Genomic DNA, 22,287 nt, shown 5'->3' on the forward strand with positions numbered 1-22,287 from the left:
TGAAAACTTACAGGAGGAAGCCTGCTGTTCAGTTTATCTGTTCTGGGTTTGAAATGTAGTCCATTTTTCTATGAGCAAGACTACCTTGTCTCATGTGTGCGTCCAGAAATACTCTGTAGAGGCCGAATTGCTGTGCTGTGGCTGTGCACTGACACTGCATTGAGTTATGAAACACTTTGTCCCAGGTGCCTGCCTGGCTTTAGTTTCATGATTGCCACACTGACAGATGTGAAGGATGGGGAAGATAATCCTGTGCTGGTTTTGCACCTTTGCTTGCAGCTCTTTGCTGTAATTCCCTCTGTGTTTTCACCCCAGGGGGACCGGTTTGGTGGAGCACTGGATGCTGCAGCTAAAATGTTCAGCAAAGCTTTTGACAGCGGGATTATCCCTATGGAGTTTGTGAATAAGATGAAGAAAGAAGGGAAACTGATCATGGGCATTGGACACAGGGTCAAATCGGTAAGAAAACCACATTATTAGTGTGTATCGGAGGCACTTTATTCTTGTGTTCTGCTTTTGTCGATAAAAATGGGGAGGAAATGAAGGCAAGAAAACCAACTTCAGAGTCTTCTGAACTCTAAAGCTATAAACAGCAAATCTTAGGCAAGGGTCTCTGTTAGATGCATGGCTGACTTCTTGTTTTTGACTTGCAGATAAATAACCCGGACATGAGAGTTCAGATTCTCAAAGACTACGTGAAGCAGCATTTCCCTGCCACGCCGCTGCTGGATTATGCACTTGAAGTAGAAAAAATCACAACTTCCAAGGTGAGATGTGCTGGAATGTGTCTTGTCACGAGCATTTCTTACTGGGGGGAGGAGTGACTGGGCTTTGTACTGTATTTTAATGGCAGAGCTTAATACATTGTTGGAGTGGCAGCCTTCAGATTGCCCCCGTGCATGGAAACGACCGTGTGAACATCACTTGTCATTGCTGATGTCTTTATCTGTGCGTTTCCTTCAGAAACCAAATCTTATCCTGAATGTAGACGGATTCATTGGAGTGGCCTTTGTCGATGTACTCAGGAGTTGTGGCTCTTTCACACGGTAAGTGTTTCTTTCAGATCATGGTCTGTGGGGGTTTGATCTTTCAGATCAAGCTGTGGGGGCCAAACTGACACTGAGTTGTTTTGTTTTTCTTCCAGGGAAGAAGCTGATGAATATATTGATATAGGAGCTCTTAATGGCATCTTCGTACTAGGCAGGAGTATGGGATTCATTGGTAAGTTTGGTGTGTTTCTGCTATTTCCATCCTACAGGGACGTGCCATGACCAGAAGGCAAATGTGACCGTGTGGGGTGTCGGTCTGTGAGATACTGGTTGGAGGAATCCAGAAATCAAAGTTGTTTCAGGGCAAAGTAAGGCGAGGAGGAGGCTCAGAATCGTTGTAACAGAGACTGTTTCTTTTTAGGGCACTACCTGGATCAGAAGAGATTGAAGCAAGGTCTGTACCGTCACCCATGGGACGACATATCCTACGTGTTACCGGAGCACATGACGATGTGACTGTCAGGCGTGTTGCCTCAGCGCCACGTCGGGAAGCTGTCAGCCTGCACAGAGCACAGCCGGAGATGGGACTTTGATGTATAAAGGCCATTGGTAGCGACGTGGAGCTGCCCGCTTCAACTGTGCAAAGCAACTGTTCTGTCAGAGTAGAAACGTAATCCAAAACCAAAACTCGTGCTGTTCCGTGTTACCTGCTGTATTTAATACTGTTTCTCACCCTTTGTTTTTTCTACTCTAGTCTTATTTTTGTGTCCAGGAGGGATTGTCATGGCTCTGGGGGCAGTTCTGCCCCTGGACGCGGAGTTGTGCTCACCTTGTCCTGATAGTGGGAAGTTCCCCTAAGCTGTGGCTGGGTTGTGGGTTGCTCAGTGTGGGGCTTTGGGGGCTGTTTGTTTCCTGTGTGTTCATCTGATCGTACCCTGGATGGTGGGACCATTGCTGACCTGTAACCTGCGCTGTCATAATTTAAAGGTTGTACCACGTACTTTGTGCTGTTAGAGCTGTGACGCTACACGTATCCCAGTGCCTGTATTTATGCAGACAACTTCTGTTACTGCTCAGCCTCTGCTCTACGGCCTGTCTGTCTGCCTGCCCTGTTACCTGCAGACCCGGTCTCTGTAATAACCTCGGCCTCCTCCTTGTGTATCGTAACCGAACTCAAATAAACGACTCCCAGCTCAGCTGTGCGCTGCTTCCTGAGTCCTCCTGCTCCTCCTGCTCCTCCTTTCCCTCGTTCCGCTCCGTGCAGCCCCAATCTCTGCCCTCTGAGGCCCGCGGGTTCCCTCCGCCGCCAGCAGGGGGCCGCGCCACACGGAGCCGCGCAGGCGCGCAGCGGCAGCCCGCCATGTCGGACAAGATGGCGGCGGCCGCGGCTTCCCCTCACCCGCAGCCCGGGCCCGGCCCGCCGGCGGCGGAGGAGGATGGCGGCGGCCCGCGGGGCTGCGGGGCGGACGGGGAGGCGGAGGCGGAGGAGTTCGGGTGCCCGGCGCACTGCTCCGACCTGGCCTGGCGGCAGAACGAGCAGCGGCGCCACGGCCTGTACTGCGACATCACGTTGGCGTTCGGCGGGGGGCGGCCCGGGGCGGCCCGCGAGTACCGCGCGCACCGCTCCGTGCTGGCGGCCGCCACCGAGTACTTCACGCCGCTGCTGTCGGGCGGCTTCGCCGAGTCGCGCTCGGGCCGCGTGGAGCTGCAGAAGTGGAGCTCGGAGGGCGGCCCCGACCCCGACACGGTGGAGGCCGTCATCGGCTTCATGTACACCGGCGCCATCCGCGTCAGCCCCGGCAACGTGCACGAGGTGCTGGAGATGGCCGACAGGTGAGCGGGGCGGCGCGGGGCGGGCCGGGCCGGGCGGGCAGCGCCTCAAGGCCGGTGGTGCCGTTTCGTTCCGCAGGTTCCTGCTGACCCGGCTGAAGGAGTTCTGCGGGGAGTTCCTCAAGAAGAAGCTGAACCTCTCCAACTGCGTGGCCGTGCACAGCCTGGCGCACATGTACTCGCTGAGCCAGCTGGCGCTGCGGGCGCAGGACATGATCCGCAGGAACTTCCACAGGGTCATCCAGGACGAGGAGTTCTACACGTTGCCCTTCCACCTGGTCAGGGACTGGCTGTCCGACTCGGAGATCACGGTGGACTCCGAAGAAATCCTCTTTGAGACCGTCCTGAAGTGGGTGCAGAGGAATCCCGAGGAAAGAGAGAGGTACTTTGAAGAGCTGTTCAAGCTGCTGAGGCTGTCTCAGATGAAGCCCACGTACCTCACGCGCCACGTCAAATCCGAGAGGCTGGTGTCCAGCAACGAGGCCTGCGTCAGGCTGGTGTCGGACGCCGTGGAGAGTCACGCTCTGAGGTCTGAGATCCTGCAGTCCGGTAACCTGCAGCATTCCGCCTGCCCTGCCGCGCTGCTGCCGCGCTTCGGACAAAACATGGATGTCATTATGGTGATCGGAGGCGTGTCGGAGGGAGGAGATTACCTGAGTGAGTGCGTGGGGTATTTCATCGATGAAGACAGGTGGGTGAACTTGCCGCACATACACAACCATCTCGACGGGCACGCTGTGGCCGTGACGGAGTCGTACGTTTATGTGGCTGGTTCCATGGAACCGGGATTTGCCAAGACTGTAGAAAGGTACAATCCAAACCGAAATATCTGGGAGCAGGTCTCAAATTTAATAACCAGAAAACACTCATTTGGCCTCACTGAAGTGAAAGGAAACTTGTACAGTATCGGTGGACATGGCAATTTCAGTCCTGGCTTTAAAGATGTAGCTGTTTATAATCCCGAGCAAGACAAATGGCACAACCTGGAGTCAGCACCAAAGATCCTCCGCGACGTCAAAGCTGTTTCTGTAGAAGACCGGTTTGTTTATGTTGCTGCTCGTACCCCGGTTGACAGTGATAGTGAAGATGGATTGAGGGCGGTTATTATCAGATACGATGCTGAAACAAGGCAGTGGCAGGACGTAGAGTCTCTGCCGCTCATTGATAATTATTGCTCTTTTCAGATGTCAGTTGCAAACACAAACTTCTACCATACGGCGTCCTGCTGCCCCAAGAGTTACCCCATAGATAACGAGGAAGCCAAGGTAAAGATCTCTGGCAGGGCCTCAGATGAGATACTTGAAAGCTTACCCCCAGAGGTCCTTAGCATTGAAGGGGCAGCCATTTGTTATTATAAAGATGATGTTTTCATCATCGGGGGGTGGAAGAACAGTGATGATATTGACAAGCAGTACAGGAAAGAGGCCTATCGCTACTGCGCTGAGAGAAAGCGCTGGATGCTTTTGCCTCCCATGCCTCAGCCTCGCTGCAGGGCAACAGCCTGCCACGTGAGGATTCCCTTCAGGTGCCTGCAGGGCTCACAGAGGTATCCTATGCCACAAAACCTGATGTGGCAAAAAGACAGAATTAGACAAATGCAGGAAAGACAGATGCAGGAAATACACCGACACTCTCTAAGCTTACGTAGAATGCCGCGCTCACAGATTGAGTGCTGATTTCTGGGGTATCACTCTTACGAAGGTAGTGTAGGAGATACCGTGCTAAACCATTTTGCAAGGTGTTTTATGTCTTTATAAGGCATCGGGATGTTGAGTAGGTTTGATAGGTAAAAGCGGCACGTTTATGTACTGAAAATTACAAAGGTGTGAAATTGAGGATGAACGGGAAGTGAGAACCTGAATCCAACAGTACTGCTTAACAGTGCCCAGGGAAAACCCACTTTCCTGTACCAGACCGAGACACAGATCTTTGTTTTCAAGGATTTCTGTAGGGTTAAGTCTCTTATTACAGTTCTCCTTTGAAAATCAGAGATCTCTCTCTAATAATTTAGTGGTTACATTTGTGTGTGCTGAAGGCACCTGCTTTATTTGCACTTAATATGTTGACATTCCTTTGATTCTCCTTCTCAGTGACTAAACTCCACGTGTAATTGGTGTTAGTGTACTTGGCTTTCTCAAGTTGGAGGCGAGTGCAATAGTTGGTAACTACGTACGGAAATGAAAGCACAATCTCTCTTAGTAGAGTAACTTCAGGATGTTTCTATGTCTATTAAATGTATCTGTATGTTGTAGGGAGGCTGCAGAGTTCATTTGGGAATGGTTGACTGGGAGAACATCAGACACTTGTTAAAAGAGAGAACTTGAGGCACTGATCTTTTTCAGGTGTACCCAGAGAAACTTTGAGTTCCTTTCAGAGCTTCAAGGGAGAGACAACCAGCAGAGCAGTCCTGCACTGAAGTCAGCTAATCCCTTCTGTCTGTGGGGTAGTAAGAATGACATTATCCCACAGGAACAGATGGAAACTGCAGCTCCTTGTCAGTCCTTTCCCAGATGCTGAACACACATAATTGTAGTGAAGGAGTGTTTGCAGGAGCCCCCACATGCCTGTTTCCAGCCTGTCTTTGACAATCAGTACCTTTGGCCTTCAGTGTATTCTCCCACGGGACTCACAGCAGCTGTGCTGCAGCGCTCCTTAGCAGATCTGTGGTGTTCTCAGAGGGGCACTGTTCTTTGTTTTGCTGTGTTTCTGTTTGTTTTGTCTTGTTTAGCTTTCTGAACTGATACTTCTCATTTTCCAATTCAGCAGGCAACCTAGATCATATCTGACACACTGGGTAAGGGTAAGTCTTTCAATCGCATAACATGTACAGGTTTCTGTGGTGGTCTTTTCGTAATGGGAGAGTAACCCAGCCTTCTAAAAATCATCTTGAAAATCGAATGGTTTGTTTCAGATTACTTCTCAGTGGTAACCATCCTGTATTTGATTTGCCTGTTAGATCACTGTGCAATGGCAGATTAAACTGTACAGTTCTGGTTTAATGCAAGAGAGGGAATGGTTAAACTTATTCAGGTTTCAGGCTGGGGTTCAGTAATGACCGTTGCCAAATCAGCTCATGCAGGCCCTTAAGGAAGGGGTTAATCCATGGGGTTTGGCTCGTGAGCTCTTGCAGGTTTGGCTGGAGTAGGTTAAGAATTACTGCCTCTGCAGGAGGGTTTGTGAGTAGACTGTGTGCAAATCCCTCTAAGCAAAACTGCTATCTGCACTCATCAGGACTTGAGTCTGCCATACAGGCTATCTCGTTTCCTAAAGACATTCCACTCCAAAACACCAGAACAGACAAATATCTGGGCAGTTTAACCTGTGAATGCCAACCATGGTTCTGTATGTGATGCACTGTTTGTGTTCTGTTTGCATGGGGAGCAATGGCACTGCGGACAGCACTGGTTTGCTCTAACTTATGCAAGGGCAACACTGTGGAATTTGTGAGTGTTTGGATTTTTGTAGCCTTGGCTATAGTGGACCAACTGCATTATACAGTGTTTAACTGACAAGTCTAACTATCTGTTGCCTCACCTGTAGGTGTTGAGAGGAGTTGAATCTGGCTGTAATTTAGCTCACTAACCTGTGAATTGTGTAACAAATGCATTCTGGCCCCTGACTGCTGTAGCTTGCTGAGTCTTCGTTTAAAGAAATCCTATAAGCCACAGCTTGGGAATCCTTCTGTGTGTGTGTGGTGGGTAGTTAAACGTCAGTAAGATCCTAGTGTGTGTTAAGCACTTCAAGGCTGATTTCTGTCCTTGCAAAGGAACATCAGGTGGTATTCTTCCTCCCTGAGACAATCGTACCTCTATAGCTGTACTGAACACATGCCACAGAATGCGTGTTTCACATCCTGTCTGTCTGCTCAAGGGATTAGTGAAGTAGGACACGTGCTGCCTAGCACCGCGTGGTCCCTGCAGTCGTTTCTAGGTAGGTGCCATATATGTACATACTGTTTTATAAGGACTTGGATATCTGTTACTATGCTAGTTTTGTATATATTTTTATTAAGATTTCTCCACACACAGTAGGGTGTTCCTCCAGAAACAGAGAAAACATGCCAATTTTCCAGCATGCTTTATAAAAAATTGTCCTAGGTTGATCGCTGTCAACAAATGGGGTCACAAAGAGTAGCAACTTTTAGGTTATTTGTAACACACCATTGTAATCCTGCCTTGTAACTCGCTGGGTTTAAACTGTGGGATGGCTCGGGTCTATTTTCAGCTGCGCCCAGATATGAGTGGTATCTTCACTTTGACAGTCTGAAGTGGAAGTCTGATAAAACAGGTGCTTCTGAGGATCTAATCCTGTCACTAATATGAATGTAAAGATGTTTGAAGACCATTAATAGTAAGATACTCCTCGTAGGTCCATGTCGCTGCGGATCAAGGCAGCTGTGCTCTCCTCAGTGTTAATGTAGACTTCAAGAGAATGCTTGGGCAAGCAGCACTCCTGTACTTAACTTCCAGTAAGGTAAAGTAGTATCTGTGTGGGCTGTTGGAAGCACTCCCGCTGTATTGTTCTTCACATAAAATACACTGTAATGGTAGAGTTTATTGTAAGAAGTGAACTAACGGAAATAAACCTTCTATTTCTCTAGCATTCCCTTGTGCACCGGGCCCTGTCTTTGCTTTTTGAGTTGTTAAACAAGGCGTAGCCAATACCTCTGGGTCACGTTTGGGGATATTTTGTGCCATGGAACGAAAGTTTTAGTTACTGATTATTCTTTTAGTGAGAATCAATCCTGTTTTCTTTTAGATTAAGCGGACACATTCTTTTGCTGCTTAGAAGACTTTATTAGCTAAGCGGAGCTGGTTATGCAGGCAGGGGACTCGGTGAAGAAGTGCCTGTGACCCTGCCTTGCTGTGAGGGCTCCACACTAATCTCTTCTGGCAGCGTAATCCCCGACGTTGCACAGCCCTGGCACCACGCAGCAGCTCAGAGCGCTGCGGTAGACGCTCATGTCCTGAGCATCGAACCACTCGTCAGCCTTTTCGTCGTAACACTCGACGTTGAAGGTGGTGGCGTATCCGTTAAAGCCACCAACCACGAACAAGAGATCGTCCACCACTTCAATGCCGAAGTTACTGCGAGGATTGAACATGGTGGGGACAACGCGCCACGTGTTGGCAACTGGGTTGTAGGCTTCCACAGTCCGGAGCCGGTTGACTCCATCAAATCCTCCTACCTGTGAATGTCAAAGGTACAGTGTTGAAAGAGGCCTTTCCTCTCTTGCTGAGGCAGCTGAATCGTGCTGTGCACATGTAAGATTTTAACATATCCTACTTCACTGATGTTACTTTGAGCGCTGCTGAGAGCACGGGGTCAAAACACAACGCTTTCTTATTGCAGCCTGCTCCCTTGTTTGTTCTGGAGCATCCAAAAGTACTTTTGTCAGATCTGATATTCACACTGGGCTTAAATGCAGGACCATGCAGCACTGCGCTGCTCAAAGCTCTCAGCAGCAGCAGAATCATTGCTGCAGCTCTTTACATGTTGTGTGCTTATTCTTTCATAATGGAAGTGTGAGGGTGACTGTATTTCTATGAGGGCATTTCAGCCATTCTTGCCTTCAACTTTCTCCCCTAACTCTCACTTAGTAAGCCAATGGCCACTGTGAAGATTGGTCTGGGAAGTGCAGATGAACAGAACTTCACTCCATTGAACAAACAAGCACGGGACCAGCAGTGCTGGGTGCCATTACGGCCAAGGTACCGCTCCCACCTTACCGCATACACTTGGTTTCCATACGCAATCACACCTACTCCACTTCTTCTGCTTCTCATTGGGGTTATCAAGGTCCACTGATCAGTTCCAGCATCGTATACCTCCGCTGTGGATAGGCATTCGTTTCCATTGAACCCACCACAGATATACACCTGTTCATGGGGAAAAGAGAGCTGAGCAGGGTGTGTGTGGGTGGGAGAACGTGCTGAGGGCAGAGCGGCCTGGCTGGAGTGGATTTCCTTAAGGGGACGGTCCTCGGGGCAGGGGGATTTTGCCCCTTCACCTCCTGAACTGCATGAAGCAGAGCAGCACAGCTCTCTGTGCCCAGCAGGAAGCTGTTGGCAAGAGGTTCTGAAAGAGTTTGCTGCTCCTGTCTGCGCTTCTGTGCCACTAAGATTCACCTCTCAGCTTTATATCTGTAGCTCCGGGATCTGGTGAGTAAAGCTTACATGAACTTTCTTCCTCTATTTGAAAAGATGGATGGAAAGGAGCACCTGTTGTGTTTCTGGCCCCCACAGCTCCCTGTCTAGATGAGGAGCCCTGGGCAGTAGCTGTTTATCCATGATGTAGCTCAGAGGGAGGCTGAGCTCCGTCAAACTGCCCCAGCACACCCTACAACAGGGCCCTGCACACTGAGCTGCAGCCTCAACTGCTACTGTGAATGTCCCAGGCCTTTTACCTTATCATACAGCGTGGTTGCACCAGCATCGCTCCTCTGCTCGTGCATGGGAGCAATCAGTGTCCACTGGTTTGTCTCCGGCTCGTAGCGCTCCGCTGTGTTGAGCCGCGTGTAGCCATCGAAGCCCCCCATGGCGTAGATGAAGTCGTTGAGGACGGCGACGCTGACGTAGCAGCGCCGTGAGTGCATGGGAGCCACCTGGTGCCACGTCTTCCTCACCGGGTCGAACTTCTTGACGCTGTTGAAGTAATCCACGCTGTCGAAGCCTCCGATCACGTAGACGAAGCCCTTGAGGAAGGCGGTGCCGTGGTAGGCGCGGGGGCTCTCCTCGTGGCACGTCACGTTCACCCACTTGTCTGCGCGGGCGTCGTACGTCTCGATGGCGTTGGTGGGGCTGCCCCCGCTCCAGCCCCCGATAGCAAACAGGATGGAGTAGGGCAGGCGGGGCCGGGCCAGGGGATTGATGCGGTCAGAGAGCAACGGGTTGTTTGTGTTGAGGTTATACATGGCCGTCAGCGTGCTGATGATGATGGGTTTGCACTCGTTGTTGTCCTTCACGTAGTCGTGTGTTTTGACTTTGTTCATGAAGTGGTCCGCCTCCATCAGTGCTAGCCGGACCTGAAATGTAAAAGGGGGTTATTGTTGATGCTTTGTATTTTGTTATCGTTAGTGGATGGGTCTGACACTGCATGGCTTGCATTTGGGGCTAAGGCTTATGAGAGAAGTGGAGAATTAAAGGTGTGGGTTTTTGCTTCCCCAGAAGAGGTGTAAGAGAAGCCTGGTGCAGCGAGACCTGCCCGGCTGTGGCACAGCACTCAGCCTGAAGCTGTTTGCACAGCACAGCTGGCAAGCCCAACGCTCACCAGCTTTGTGTGCACAGAGATAACGCACCCCATGTGATGCTGGGCTCTTCTTTACACCCAGGGATGACTAAACAAGCTCTAAACACAGAAACAGTGCGCTCAAGCTGCCCTGAGAGCAGCACGTAGCAGCACGGGCAGGCTGCGAGCAGTGCCACAAGGCGGCGGTGTTGAGGTCGGAGCGGTGGCTGAGCTGTGCAGAGCTGGAGCCAACCGGACCGACCTTGCTGAGCAGGATGGGGATGTGCTGCTTCCTTTGCCACGGGTCGTGGGTGATCCATTTCAGGATGGCATCGAATACCACTTCCTCCTGCTTCACGTTGAGTTCGTCCTTCTCAATGATGTCCGTCAGCTCGTGGATGGAGAGGTCTAGGAACTCCGTGGACACCTTGATGAGCTCCTCGAAGTTGTGCAGGATGAACATGTAGGCTGTTTGCCGCAGCCTGGGGCAGTGGTAATAGTTTGTGAGCCGGCAGATGCCGATACAGTTTTCCAAGCACAGCTGAGATTCCAGGAACTCACAGCACAGCCTGATGATGCCCATGATGTTGAACTGATCCGCTGTGCCCAGCAAGCTTTCGACATTTTCAGCAGTGATCGATACCGTCCTGGTGTATGCGTACTCAATAACGAGCTTCATCATTTCGGGGGAAGTGCCGGGGATTTTGTACACCACCTTCTCCGTGTTGTTCCAGCCACTGGTAAACAGAGCCCTGACAAAGAAGGAAAAAGAAAGAAGGCAAAGCAATGCTGGAGGAAGAAATGGCTTTTCTGTGTGAAACCCCCACCCCGCTGTGCCATGATGCCCCCCTCCCTGCGCCAGGTTCGGGCTGCAGCACCGGCGGCACCGTGGGACAACCGGGAAATGCTGCTTGTCCCCATTCCCATTACAGACCATCCCAAGCACTGACCTGAAGTAATGACTGCAGCTGCAGAGGACGTTCTTGTGCGCGTTGAACTGACAGCCGTTCACCTCGATGATCACATCGCAGAGCTTCCCCTCCAGGCGGAGCTCGTTGAACACCTCGCAGGCCATCGCGCTCATCTTCCTCTCCATCAGGGAGGCGGAGGAGCCGCCGTGCCCCGCGCTGCCGTCCATGTCGGAGCCCGGGCCGGCGGGAGGAGCTGCGCGGGGGCCGCTTTCGTCTCGTCCACCTACATCTTCTGCGGAACTCCCCGGTGGGGGCTCTGGAATCGGCCCGCAGTGAGGTCACACTGCTGGCGCTGGGTGTGCTCCCGGCTCTTCGTGGGTCTCTCCACCCCGCGCTGCGATGAAGCACGATGTGCTTTTCCCAAACCATCCTTCGGTTTGGGGACGTTTCGGTAACGTTCAGCGCCAGGAACAACGCTGCGCCTCGGCCGGGACCCTGCAGGCGGCTGCCACTCGCGGGTGCCATCTCTCGCGGTGCGGCGCTCGCACAGCCCCGGCACGGACCGGGACGTCGGACGGCGGAACATCACGGCCACGCAACGGGGAGGCGGTGCGGACCGGGAGCCCTTCGGAACCTTTCGGATCCCTTCGGAGCGTTTCGGTACCGTTCGGAGAGCTTCGGCATCTTCCGGAGCCCTCGGGCCGCTCACGTCTCCACGCGGCGGTGCCCGTGAGCGCAGCGCAGCGCGGGTTGCCGGCCGGGAGCTGCGGCGGGGCGGGTCGGTGCTTTGTTTCGTTCAGCGGCGCCGTGGCGGTGGGGGGGGAAGGGGGGAGGTTGGGGGTGTTTTGGGGGCGGCTCCGAGCAGCTCTCGCCGCGTCGTTGTGCTTTTTCTTATCTTTCTCTTTCGCTTTTCGCCTCCAGAGCGACCGGCGGAGGAAACGCAACCGCGGGACCCGCCCCGGAACGCGGAGACGCTGCGCCGGGCGGGGACCGAACAGCCCCGGGGAGCACCGCGCCGATCCGCCCCGCGGCTGTGCGGGAACGGCACGGAACGACACGGAACTGAACGGCACGGAACGGCGAGATGGTGAGCGGGGCGCCGCGCTGCGGGAGGGGGAGGTGAACGCGGCGGAGCTGCGGGGTCCGAACCAGCGCTGTGCCCGCAGGTGCCGGAGCTGCAGAAAACCACGGTCCGCATCCAGCAGCCGGAGCGCGTCATGGGGGTCATCCGCGCCATCAAGGAGCAGGGCAGCAGCAAACTGCAGGTACGGCCCGGCTGCTGCTTTGCTGCTGCTGAGCTGCTGCTTTGCTGCTGCTGAGCTGCGGGTGCGTGGGGACGAGCCAAGGGCCGGACAGTTTTCATGAGCTGGCCTCCTGCTTCCCTCTTATGCAAGCTATTAACATTAGCCAGACCTCAAACGTCGCCCTCCACGCGCAGCAGTAAGCCGGGAGGGAAAGGCCTTGTGGTGCTGATAAGGCTGCTGGGATGGGAGGGGTGGGAGGGTGCCCGGTTGTAGCTGGGTGTGTTGTGCCCCGTTGGATGCCTGCCTGCCAGCTGCCCTGGTGTGCCCAGCAGGGCGTTGGGTCACAGCACTCCGCCTTTCTCTCACCCTTCAGGTCATCTCTGACTTCGACATGACGCTGAGCAGGTTTGGGTGCAATGGCCGGCGCTGCCCCACGTCGCACAGTGAGTTCAAGCCCCGCTATTGCATCGTGGCCCTTCCTTCTGCTTTCTGTGTCTGTTCTCTGCCACAGCCCTCCCCTCCCTGCAGCCTGAAGCCCGTGGCAGGAGGCAGCTCCTGGTCTTTCTGCTCCAGCTTTGCCACCAAGACTCTCAGATGCTCCTTGTCTGTCTCTTGCCGGCACCCTGAAGCCCGCAGCCCTTCTGTCTGGGCTGTAACACTGGCCTGTTGTCTTTGCAGATATCCTCGACAACAGCCATGTTATTAGCGAGGACGGCAAGAAGAAGGTGGGTGTTGCTTCGTGAAGCTCAGCTGCTGTCAGCCATCTCCACGGGCTGTGGGCTGTGCAGTGCACGTCAGAGGGCAAAAGCCGTGCGGGGCTGAGAGCAGAGCGAGGTCCCAGGCTACATTTCAGCCAATGGGAAAGTTAAAAAGAGAAAACTAATTAGCATGTTTAGCAGCGGGCATTTGTGTGCTGATAAGAGCAGGAAGGAGGTTTGTGTGCCCAGATGAGACTCAGCCGAGCTGTCCGACGTGGCTCAGAGATGCCCGGGTTGGCTCAGAGATGCCCGGGTTGGCTCAGAGCGCGGCTGTGCTGTGAAGTTGTGTGTCTGTGAGGGACTGCGAAGCTTTGGGGAATTCAGAAGTGCTGATTCTGCTGTTCAGGCTCAATGTTCAGCCTGAGTTCTTCTTTCTCACTTACAATGTCCCAGTTAAAGGATCTGCTGCAGCACTACTACCCCATCGAAATCGATCCCAACCGCACCCTGGAAGAGAAACGTCCCCTGATGGTGGAGTGGTGAGTGCTGCCTGTGGTGTGCCGGGTCCCCTGGTGAGCATTAGGGGGTGGGAGGTCCCTTTTAATGCAGGCTGTTCCCATTTCTCACATGCATGGCACAGACACTGCGTGCTGCTCTGGGCCGTGGCTGGTGGGCACAGTGAGGAATAGTTCTGGCTGTTGTTTTTCTGACAGCCTGCAGTGCGATGCTCACCTCGCTGCCGTTCTCTAGGTGGACCCGGGCCCACGAGCTGCTGTCACAGCAGAAGATCCAGAAGGGAGATATTGCCCAGATCGTCAGGGAGTCAGATGTGATGCTGAGGTACAACCGGAGCCCTTCCCCTCCCATTGCCCCATTGCTGCCCACATCTCCAGGGCCTGAAGGCAGTCAGGGGGATGCTGAGCTGATGTCTGTAGCTCTGCTCGCTGCTCACAGTGCAGCAGATCAAATCTCCCTTCCTTCTTGGGGTTCGGGTTTAATCACCAGAGAGCTCCTCCTGCTGCAGAGCTGTGCCCACCCCAGGTCCTGGTGAGGAGAAGGTCCCCTGAGCAACTCTGAGCCTCCGTGGTTGGCAGGATGAGGGAGCACTAAAATATGGCACCAAAAGCTGCGGCCAGGAGCTGTGCTTTGAGTGGCTGCTTCTTATTTCTGCTTGGGAGGTCCCAGGCAGAAACTTGAGCCTTGTCACTGAGAGCAGTTGCAGCTCACACTGCCCGGAGCTGGGAGAGGGGAACGTGACACTGCTATGGATGCTTCTGTCCTAGGGATGGATTCAATGAGTTGTTTGATCAGCTGCATAAGTACAACGTGCCCATGTTCATCTTCTCTGCTGGTGTTGGCGACATCCTCGAGGAGATTATCCGTCAGGCCAATGTCTTCTACCCCAACGTCAACGTGGTGTCCAACTACATGGACTTCGATGACAGAGTGAGTGTGCAGGGGGCCCACAGGGTGGTTGTGTTGGTGCTGAGGGCTGCAGTCCCATTACAGAACTGGGCTTTGGCAGGCAGAGTGCAGCAGCAGCCGAGCATCCTGTGGGCTTCTCACCCTTCAGTCTGACTCTTGGAAGCCAGTAGTGGGCTCTGTCTGTCGAGTGAGAGTGCTCTGGGTTGGTGCTGGTCCTCGCCCAGCCTGTATGTCTGGTTGGGATGGAGTTAACAAAAGCCTAAAAAGTCCCAGTTCTCATTAGCAAATGGCACACTGTGCACAATGAAGCCCTCTGTTCCCACGGGGCTGTGCTGGGGCTGTCAGTCCTCAGGGACTCTGCCTTCTGTGCTCTGGGGCTCCTTGGACTTTGGCTTCCTGTGGCCTTTGAACAGCTCCAGGGTGGCACAGAGCCTGGTCAGAGATCTCCCAGGTCCTTTGGTGCTGTTCTCATCCTACTGTCTGGGCTTGTCCTGCCAAAGGGGGCTGCTGGGGACTGCCTCTGTGCATTCTAGGGCTCAAAGGGGGTGCTGCAGTGATGGGTTGCTGAGGGATGGCTTTAGGGATCAGCTCACGTGTCCCATTTGCACAGGGAGTCCTCAAGTGCTTCAAAAGCCCTCTGATCCACACCTACAACAAGAACAACAGCGTGCTGCAGGGCACCACGTACTTCCAGCAGCTGAGCACACGGACCAGCATCATCCTTCTGGGGGACTCCATGGGCGACCTGACAATGGCAGATGGCGTTCCCAGTGTGGAGAACATCCTCAAGATCGGCTTCCTCAACGACAAGGTGTGTGGGGAGCAGCCGTCCTGCTGCCTTCCAGCCCTTCCCAGGCTGGGTGTCCACTGCTGGGCTCTAGGTTTGCATAAGGGCCCTTGGAGCTCCTGGTGCGCTTTGGGCACAGTCAACTGGTTTTGTCCCCTCTTCTCTGTACCATCAAGAGATGGAGGGTTGTGGGTTTGGCACCTTCATTCTCAGCTGTTCACAGTTCTCTGCGCTCCCTTCCTTGCTGCAGGTGGAGGAGCGGCGGGGGAAGTACCTGGATGCCTACGACATCGTGCTGGAGAGCGATGAGACGTTGGACGTGGTCAATGGGATTCTGCGGTACATCCTCGTGGAGACGTGAGCCGGGCAGCAGCGCCCCAACCCCGGCCCATCAGCCACATGTAGGGGGATGATGAGCATCCTTAGCAGAGCTGGACGGGTGTGCCGGTACCTGCCTGAATCCATCCCCTTGCCGGGGTGGTCCCTCTGCCCCAGCTGTTGTGTTGCATCCCAAACCTCACAGCTCTTCTGGTCAGTTCAGAGCTGATCTGGAGGGAAGCAAGGAGCCCGCCCTGCATCCTGCGTCCCACTCAGCCTCCAGCAGCATCGGGGCCACAGCAAACAGTCATGTTCTGGGGAGAGGCGTTCTGTGCTTCTCTCCAGCAGCTGAGCACAGAATCAGGGGCCGTTTGCTGTGGCTTGAATTGAAGCTGTTTGGTTTTGCTGCATTCTGATCTGAGGAAACAAGCACTGCTGCTGTTATCCTGTTTTCTGTGGCCCCAAGATGCTCAGGCTGAGCCCCGGCTGTGGGGAGAGCAGGGCCGGGTGGTCCCGTGGCCACAGGAGGTGGGTGCTGGGGATGCTGTGGCCGGGGCTCTCTGGGTTTCCATGGGCTCCAGCCCTCACCCCGCAGCTCACTCAGCACCTTTCACACCATGGGCTGCTAAACGTCACTTGTGGGCAGTGCGGATCTCCGCCTTGTTGGAATAAAACCATTGACTGAGTGCAGTGTGTGCTCATTGCACCCCGAGCAAAGCGTCCTCCACATCCCTGACCCCGCTGTGCCCCATCCATCCCCCCCCCCCTCTGCTGGGCTCCTGGGCGCTGAGCTCTGCTCCTTTCTCTCCTGCCAACACCAAGTCTGAAATCCAGCTCTGCTCCACAGACCCAGGTGAGTTCTCCTTCCTCGCGCCCACCGGGACAAACAGGAACGAATGTTCCATTGCAAAGTAACCGACACAAAGGGAAACATCTTGGAAACCACTTGAAATTATTTATTTGGTGCCACTTAGAAGTCATGTTTGAGGGCTTGCTCTGGCCCTTTGCACAGTTCTGCTGGTGCGTTTTTTTTCTCTTTGCAAAGTCAAACTGTGCAAAAGCTTCCAGAGCTGCTGGGAAGGTGGTGGGGATGTGCTGGGCACAAACCTGAGAGCACCGAGTTAATGGGCTGCATTTTGGCATCAGAACCAACCAGGTTCTTGCACCCCCTGGCAGCTGTTGCTGTGAGGAGGATGAGGAGGGTCGGCCTGCTGCTCCCCGAGGCAGTCAGCCAGCTTTGGTCCCAGCTGTGCAGCTCAGCAGCAGGTGGAGGGGGCAGCAGTGCTGTGCTGGAGCCCTGAGCCACCTCTGGCCTCTGCTCCTGGGAACTGCAGCAGGGATGGCAGCTCTGGTTCTCCTTTAAAGGACTCTGCGTGCGCGTATTTAAAACTAACCCAGGACAAACAAAAAGTCCCTAAACTACAGTAATACTGCAAAGGGGGAGCTGCCCTGTCCCTGCGTGGGGCCCGGCAGGTTGTGCAGTCACTGGCTGAGGATGAAGGAGCAGAGAGGTCAGAGCTGGGCTCGGGGCTGAGCTCAGGACATGGAGAGGTGGGAGGGCAGGGAAGGCCCTGGGGGGGCCCTGCTGGCTGTGCTGAGATCAATGGGTGCAGTGCAGAGGTGTGGGGCAACGCGCTGACCTGACCCAATGCAGCCCCCACAGCCGGGGCTGCTTCCCACCTTCCTGCATGAAGTGCAGACTGTGATGTTCTGCAGCGAGGAACGTCAGGAAAAAACACAGTTAAATAAAAGGGGGAAAAAAACAATCGGAAAACGGCTCCCGGCCGTCAAGGCGCAATCCCAGCCACGGCTGCTCCTCACAGCTCCTCGTGGACCTTCTCTCGGTCCTCATCCGACTTCAGCTTCAGCTCCTCGGCTGTGATGCGCCCGTCCTGGTTGCGGTCCTGGTTCCCAAACATGTCGGCGATGACTTTCTCGGGGTCGGAGCTGGGCATGAGGCGACCCTTCCCCTCTGCCACCTGGGTCTTGATGAAGGTGGAGAACTGCAATGGGGACAGAGGATGGGATGGGATGGGTTGGGATGGGATACAGCTCTGCACTGCACGCACAGTGAGGGCAGCCCGTTGTTCCCAGCTCTGAGTTCTGTGTCAGAGCATCCCTCCTGCCTGGCCCCAGCCCTTCCCCAGCGCCGGGGCCAGCAGCGTCCTTCGGGTGCTGCTCCCTGGATGGGTCCCTATGCCCTCCATGTCCCCCCCAGCCCTTAAGCCTGAGCTGTGGGCACCTCATCAGCGGGGATCTGCCCGTCCTTGTTGAGGTCCATCTGCTCAAAGAGGTTCTCAGGAGGGTCCCCGTGCCAAATGAAGAGGTATCCTTCAGGAACCCCCTCCTCCAGAGAGATCAGCTCCACCTCAAAGCGCAGCACTGCGCTGCCAGGCACTCCCCGGGCTGAAAAGTAAGCAATGGCTGCTGGGGAGCTCAGAAAGGCTCTGAGCAGCAGTGAGAGCTTCCCCAGCAAGGTGCAGGAGCCCTGAAGGGTTCCAGGAAGGCCCCAGAGGGTTCTGTGGGCACCGCTGTGCCAGCCCTACCTCCATTCTCGCCGTGGCCCAGGTGCGGGGGGACGATGAGCACCCGCCTCTCCCCCACACACATGCCCAGGAGGCCACTGTTGAGGCCCTCGATCACCTTGTTGGCCCCCAGGGTCACCTCCTGGGGCTTCTCGTAGTCGTGGCTGTGGGTGCACAAAGAGAAAACTCCGTGATCCCGTCAGGCTGCGCCCCACGTCTCCACCCCACGCTGCCCACAGACCCCGCACCCTCCGCCCCAACGCAGCCGGCCCACGCACGAGGAGAAGAGCCGCGTGCCGTCCAGCAGGGAGCAGTTGTAGTGGTAGCGGATGAAGTCCCTGTCGCGCGCGGTGACGTTGCAGCCCTCGGGACGGTGCACGGTCTCAATCTCCACCGGGTCGGTCGGGTTGTGGAAGTCGATGACGTGGACATCGAAGATGAGCACAGCGGAGCCGGGAATTTTGTTCCCTGGAAGAGGAGCAGGAATTGCTGAGCAGGAAGCACGGAGCTGCTGAAGCTCTTCTTGCTGCTGCCCCAGCTCACAGCACCATCCCCTGCTGCACCCATCCTTCCCGCCCCAGCACACCCCGCTCCCTTGCAGCCCTGCCTGCAGTGCTCCCCATCAGAGCTCCCAGCAGTGCCGACCCCCTGCAGCCCCTTACCCACTCCGTTCTCGCCATAGGCCAGGTGTGGGGGGACCACCACCCGCCTGCGCTCGCCGATGCAGACGCCCTGCAGGCCCTGGTCCATGCCGGGGATGATGTAGCCCTTCCCGATGTAGGTGTTGTAGGTTTGGTTACGGGAGTAGCTGCAGCAAGAGAAGCACAGGGCGCTGTCAGACAACAGAACTGTTCCACGCGCTCACCCCCCACTGCACCAAACCTCCTCCTGCAGCAGGCAGGTCAAGTCCTTTTCGGCCCATTTCATACTTCTTATTGCCCTCTGCTCCCAGTTCCCCCTGGATACCCCACCCTCTCCCTGCAGCCCGCTGCTGGCCTTGGGGTGAGTGTGAGCATCTCCCCCCCCACACCTGGAGTCAAAGAGCGTCCCGTCCATCAGCGTGCCGTTGTAATGGTAGCGCACAAAGTCCCCGGTCACGGCCCTGCGCCTGCAGGACGCCGGCACCTCCAGCTGCTCCAGGAAGACGCCGTCCTTGGGGTTGTGGAAGTCCACCAGCAGCACACTGAACACCAGTGAGGCCTGTGGTGGGATCACGGTCCCTGTGGAGGGGATGGGTCAGCCCACACGGGGGTCCCACTTCCCGGGCAGGGGCAGTGGGTGATGCCCAGCTCACCGTAGCCTTTTTCCCCGTAGGCCAGGAATGGTGGGATGATGATGTTCCTCTTCTCCCCAGCGCACATGCCCAGCAGCCCCTGGTCCATGCCCTTGATCAGCCAGCCGGTGCCCACATACGTATCGTAGGTGCTGTCTTTGCTGTAGCTGATGTGGAGGAATGAGGAGAACAGCTCTGGGACCGTGCCAGCTCCCCCAGCCCGGCAGTGGGCTCCCAAAGCCACCCCCTGGTCCCCACCTCCATCACCCACTGTGGTGAGCGGTGTGTCCCCATACCTGGAGTCGAAGGGGGTTCCGTCCAGCAGAGTGCCATTGTAGTGATACCGCACGAAGTCTGAGTTCTCCACCGTGCGGTTGCAGTGCTCAGGTTTGGCCAGGGTGGTGATCTGCAGTTTGTCATCCTTGTTCCAGATGTCCAACATCACCACGTCGAAGTACAAGGTGGCATCAGGGGGAATCAGCCCCGCTGCAGTGGCGGAGGTGAGGACAGAGCACATCAGGTGAGAGCAGGGTGAGGGGCAACCAGTGCTAATAACACAAAGCTCTGCAGCACATTCAGCACTGCTGAAAGGGGCAGTGAAGGTCCTTGTTCACTACAGCCCATCCTGCAGCTTCTGCCTGGGGTGCTGGATGGGGACCCGACCCGTGCAAGCCCTGCCTGTGGAGTCTGTGGAGGTGACTGCTGGGATCCGGGGTGCCCCAAACACCCCACAGGGTTTTCTTTGCGGAGGAACCAGGTGTGAGCCCTGAGTGCCAGCAATGGGGGAGCCCACCATGGAAAGTGACACCTCCCTGCAAAGCCCTGTGCAGACACCACCGATGTTTGCTGCTCAGCGTCCCAGCACAGATCCGTCCATCCCCAGCTCTCCTCACATGGATGCCCATCACCCTTCCCCACCACCGCGTGGGTTGAGGACCCCCGGCCCCGCAGCCCTTACCCACGCCGATGCTGCCATAGCCCAGGTGGGGTGGCACGATGAGGTGCCGCCGCTCGTTAACGCACATGCCCTGCAGCCCGCGGTCCATGCCGGTGATCAGCCGCCCCACGCCCACCACACCAGCCACCGTGGCTCCTCTGTCGTAGCTGTAAAAGGACAGAGACATCAGCACCGTGAGGCACAGCGGGGCTGCAGATACCCCCGTTCTTGAGCAGCACCCATCTCCCCCTGAGCATCTACGCAGAGTTTCCAGCCTTGGAAGAGTACTTTGTTCAACAGAAAAGCGTGGCAAGGCCGCCTGGGGGCTGCACAGCCACGGGGCAGCCACCTCTCCCCCGTTCTGCCCCTTGCAGGGCTGTGGCTCACAAGTAACGAGGGTCCCCCAGCCCTGCTCTGAGGTTTCACCAGGACTGGGGCTCCTGCCGCAGGCACAGCCCCCAGCTCAGCCCTGCAGCGCTCAGCACGGGGCTGAAGCTGTGCAGCCTGGGGGAGACACCCCGGGCTGTGGGCACATGGGGGTGGGGGGGCCGGGGGCTGCTTCCAGATGCTCCCCACATCTGGCACAGCAGTGTGACATGCAGGCCTTCCTGCCGCCTCCCGACGATTCCAAACGGCCACATCTGCAGGGAGGAGGAAAGAAGGCAGCCCGGGCTTCATTTGTAGGCTGCACGTTTGTCTTTATTTCTACATCTTTAGACCACAGGCTCTAAGAAGCAACTGGGGGCCATTTTGGGTAAATGGAAATCCTTCGTCCCCTGTGAGGTGAAGTGGATGCTTCTCCTGGAAGCGTGCTGCCATCCTCGGGACAAAGACTTATTTCAGCAGCAATATTTTAGCAGCTCCCATCGCTTTGGGGCTCTGAGCAGCAGCAGAGGCAGCACGAGGTCCCTTTGCTTTCTCTCTCATCCGTTTTTTTTTGTGAGAAAAATTGCACCGGACCCCGAGCGGGATCCCTTTTGCTTTTCAGGGGCTGGAGAACCCCCCGCCGGGAAGTTTTTGTTTTGCCGGGCCCCCACCGCTGCCCTCACCGCTCACATCGGTGCTAATGGGGCACAGCCCCACAGACCCCCGGGGCCGAGGAGCGGCTGTTGCTGCCACGTCTCAGCGCGGCTGCCCGCATTCCTCCCGCAGCGCACGCACAGACACGTCCCGAGCGCAGCGCGGCTCAGCGCCCCCCCCGCCCACCGCTCCCCCCCGGATCGGTTCTGCCCGGATCGCTGCGGATCCAGCACCATCAGGGGCCGTGAGGGATGGGGCGGGGGTGTCCATGCGGAGTGGGGGGGTGGGGGCCGCGGGGCCGCGTGCAGCGGGAGCGGGCCGAGGGCTGTACCTGGAGTCAAACTTTTTGCCATCTTTAAAGGTCCCATTGTAGTGGTAGCGGACGAAGTCCCCCATCTGGGCCTCCCGCAGGCAGACCTTGGGGATGTAGTAGCGCTCTATCACCACGTCCTCCAGCGGGCCGGGGTCGCTCAGCCCCAGTGCCCCCAGGAGGCTCAGCAGGAGCGCGGCGCTGCCCGCGGCCATGGCTCGGAGCGGCGGAGGGGGAAGGAGGGAGCTGAGCCCCCCCGGCCCGGCCCCGCCGCGCTTCTGTACACGTGGAACGGGCCCGGCCCCCCCCCGGCCCCCGCCCCAGCCCCGGGGCGGCGATTCCCTGCGATGGGGCGGGCGGCGCAGCGGAACTTCGCGATGGAACTTGGAAAACTTTTCCTTCTTTGCGGGCAGCCCTTTGTGCGGAGGGAGCGGCTTCGTGCAGCGCCGGGTCCTAACGCTGCCTGCGCTGCCGCTCCGCTGCTCGGGCTCTGGCTTTCGGGGAGAGTAAATACGGGTAATGAACGCCCTTCCTGATAACCCCGACCGCTGCTCGGTCTGCTGCTGTTACTGAACGGCAGTGATCAAAACCGCTGTAACAGGCTGGAGCAGCACCCAACGCGCACCTCCACCCCTCCAAAAAAAAACAACAACCCATTTGGGGCTGCAGGGAGAGCCCTCTGTCCGCTCCGCCCGCACGGACACGGGGTGGGCCGTGGGCAGCGTAGCCGTGCCGACCTCCTCGAGTTGAGCCGCAGCCCTGAGCTCTGGGCGCCGCTCTCTGGGCTCTGGCG

At 56.2% G+C, this 22,287-nt stretch overlaps 5 protein-coding genes across 9 annotated transcripts in view; 3 read left to right on the forward strand and 2 right to left on the reverse strand.

Annotated features, from left to right (window-relative positions):
* Nucleotides 1-2,207, forward strand: part of ACLY (ATP citrate lyase) — a 22,040-nt gene extending 19,833 nt beyond the window's left edge. For all 4 annotated transcript variants that reach the window (XM_072356749.1, XM_072356748.1, XM_072356746.1 and 1 more), the window contains exons 24-28: nucleotides 316-459; nucleotides 654-767; nucleotides 964-1,046; nucleotides 1,145-1,221; nucleotides 1,411-2,207. In XM_072356749.1, the coding sequence (XP_072212850.1) occupies nucleotides 316-459; nucleotides 654-767; nucleotides 964-1,046; nucleotides 1,145-1,221; nucleotides 1,411-1,505 (513 nt within the window). In that variant the 3' untranslated portion in view covers nucleotides 1,506-2,207. The remainder of the gene's footprint in view (nucleotides 1-315; nucleotides 460-653; nucleotides 768-963; nucleotides 1,047-1,144; nucleotides 1,222-1,410) is intronic.
* Nucleotides 2,208-2,336: 129 nt separating this feature from the next.
* Nucleotides 2,337-7,421, forward strand: KLHL11 (kelch like family member 11). The gene is made up of 2 exons (XM_072356411.1): nucleotides 2,337-2,822; nucleotides 2,899-7,421. Exons 1-2 carry the CDS (start codon nucleotides 2,350-2,352, stop codon nucleotides 4,493-4,495), a joined length of 2,070 nt encoding a protein of 689 aa, XP_072212512.1. The 5' UTR covers nucleotides 2,337-2,349; the 3' UTR covers nucleotides 4,496-7,421.
* Nucleotides 7,422-7,469: 48 nt separating this feature from the next.
* Nucleotides 7,470-11,212, reverse strand: KLHL10 (kelch like family member 10). The gene is made up of 5 exons (XM_072356412.1): nucleotides 10,997-11,212; nucleotides 10,309-10,798; nucleotides 9,226-9,843; nucleotides 8,549-8,698; nucleotides 7,470-8,007 (listed from the first exon to the last, which is right to left on the reverse strand). The coding sequence occupies exons 1-5, from the start codon at nucleotides 11,182-11,184 to the stop codon at nucleotides 7,699-7,701; spliced, it is 1,755 nt and encodes a 584-aa protein (XP_072212513.1). The 5' UTR covers nucleotides 11,185-11,212; the 3' UTR covers nucleotides 7,470-7,698.
* Nucleotides 11,213-11,484: 272 nt separating this feature from the next.
* Nucleotides 11,485-16,138, forward strand: NT5C3B (5'-nucleotidase, cytosolic IIIB). 2 transcript variants are annotated; one of them, XM_072356414.1, is made up of 10 exons: nucleotides 11,485-11,617; nucleotides 11,879-12,044; nucleotides 12,124-12,222; nucleotides 12,575-12,644; nucleotides 12,880-12,926; nucleotides 13,353-13,438; nucleotides 13,650-13,739; nucleotides 14,183-14,345; nucleotides 14,935-15,135; nucleotides 15,362-16,138. In XM_072356414.1, exons 2-10 carry the CDS (start codon nucleotides 12,042-12,044, stop codon nucleotides 15,470-15,472), a joined length of 870 nt encoding a protein of 289 aa, XP_072212515.1. In that variant the 5' UTR covers nucleotides 11,485-11,617; nucleotides 11,879-12,041; the 3' UTR covers nucleotides 15,473-16,138. The 2 variants fall into 2 exon arrangements, with proteins under 2 accessions (XP_072212515.1, XP_072212514.1); XM_072356413.1 differs by having other exon boundaries at nucleotides 11,598-11,735.
* A 228-nt stretch (nucleotides 16,139-16,366) lies between these two features.
* FKBP10 (FKBP prolyl isomerase 10) lies at nucleotides 16,367-21,791 on the reverse strand. The gene is made up of 10 exons (XM_072356567.1): nucleotides 21,516-21,791; nucleotides 20,186-20,331; nucleotides 19,524-19,713; nucleotides 19,249-19,394; nucleotides 18,985-19,174; nucleotides 18,617-18,762; nucleotides 18,233-18,422; nucleotides 17,976-18,118; nucleotides 17,672-17,835; nucleotides 16,367-17,432 (listed from the first exon to the last, which is right to left on the reverse strand). The coding sequence occupies exons 1-10, from the start codon at nucleotides 21,707-21,709 to the stop codon at nucleotides 17,247-17,249; spliced, it is 1,695 nt and encodes a 564-aa protein (XP_072212668.1). The 5' UTR covers nucleotides 21,710-21,791; the 3' UTR covers nucleotides 16,367-17,246.
* Nucleotides 21,792-22,287: the final 496 nt, after the last annotated feature.

Source organism: Excalfactoria chinensis, chromosome 24, assembly GCF_039878825.1.
Source record: "Excalfactoria chinensis isolate bCotChi1 chromosome 24, bCotChi1.hap2, whole genome shotgun sequence".
NCBI lineage: Eukaryota > Metazoa > Chordata > Aves > Galliformes > Phasianidae > Excalfactoria > Excalfactoria chinensis.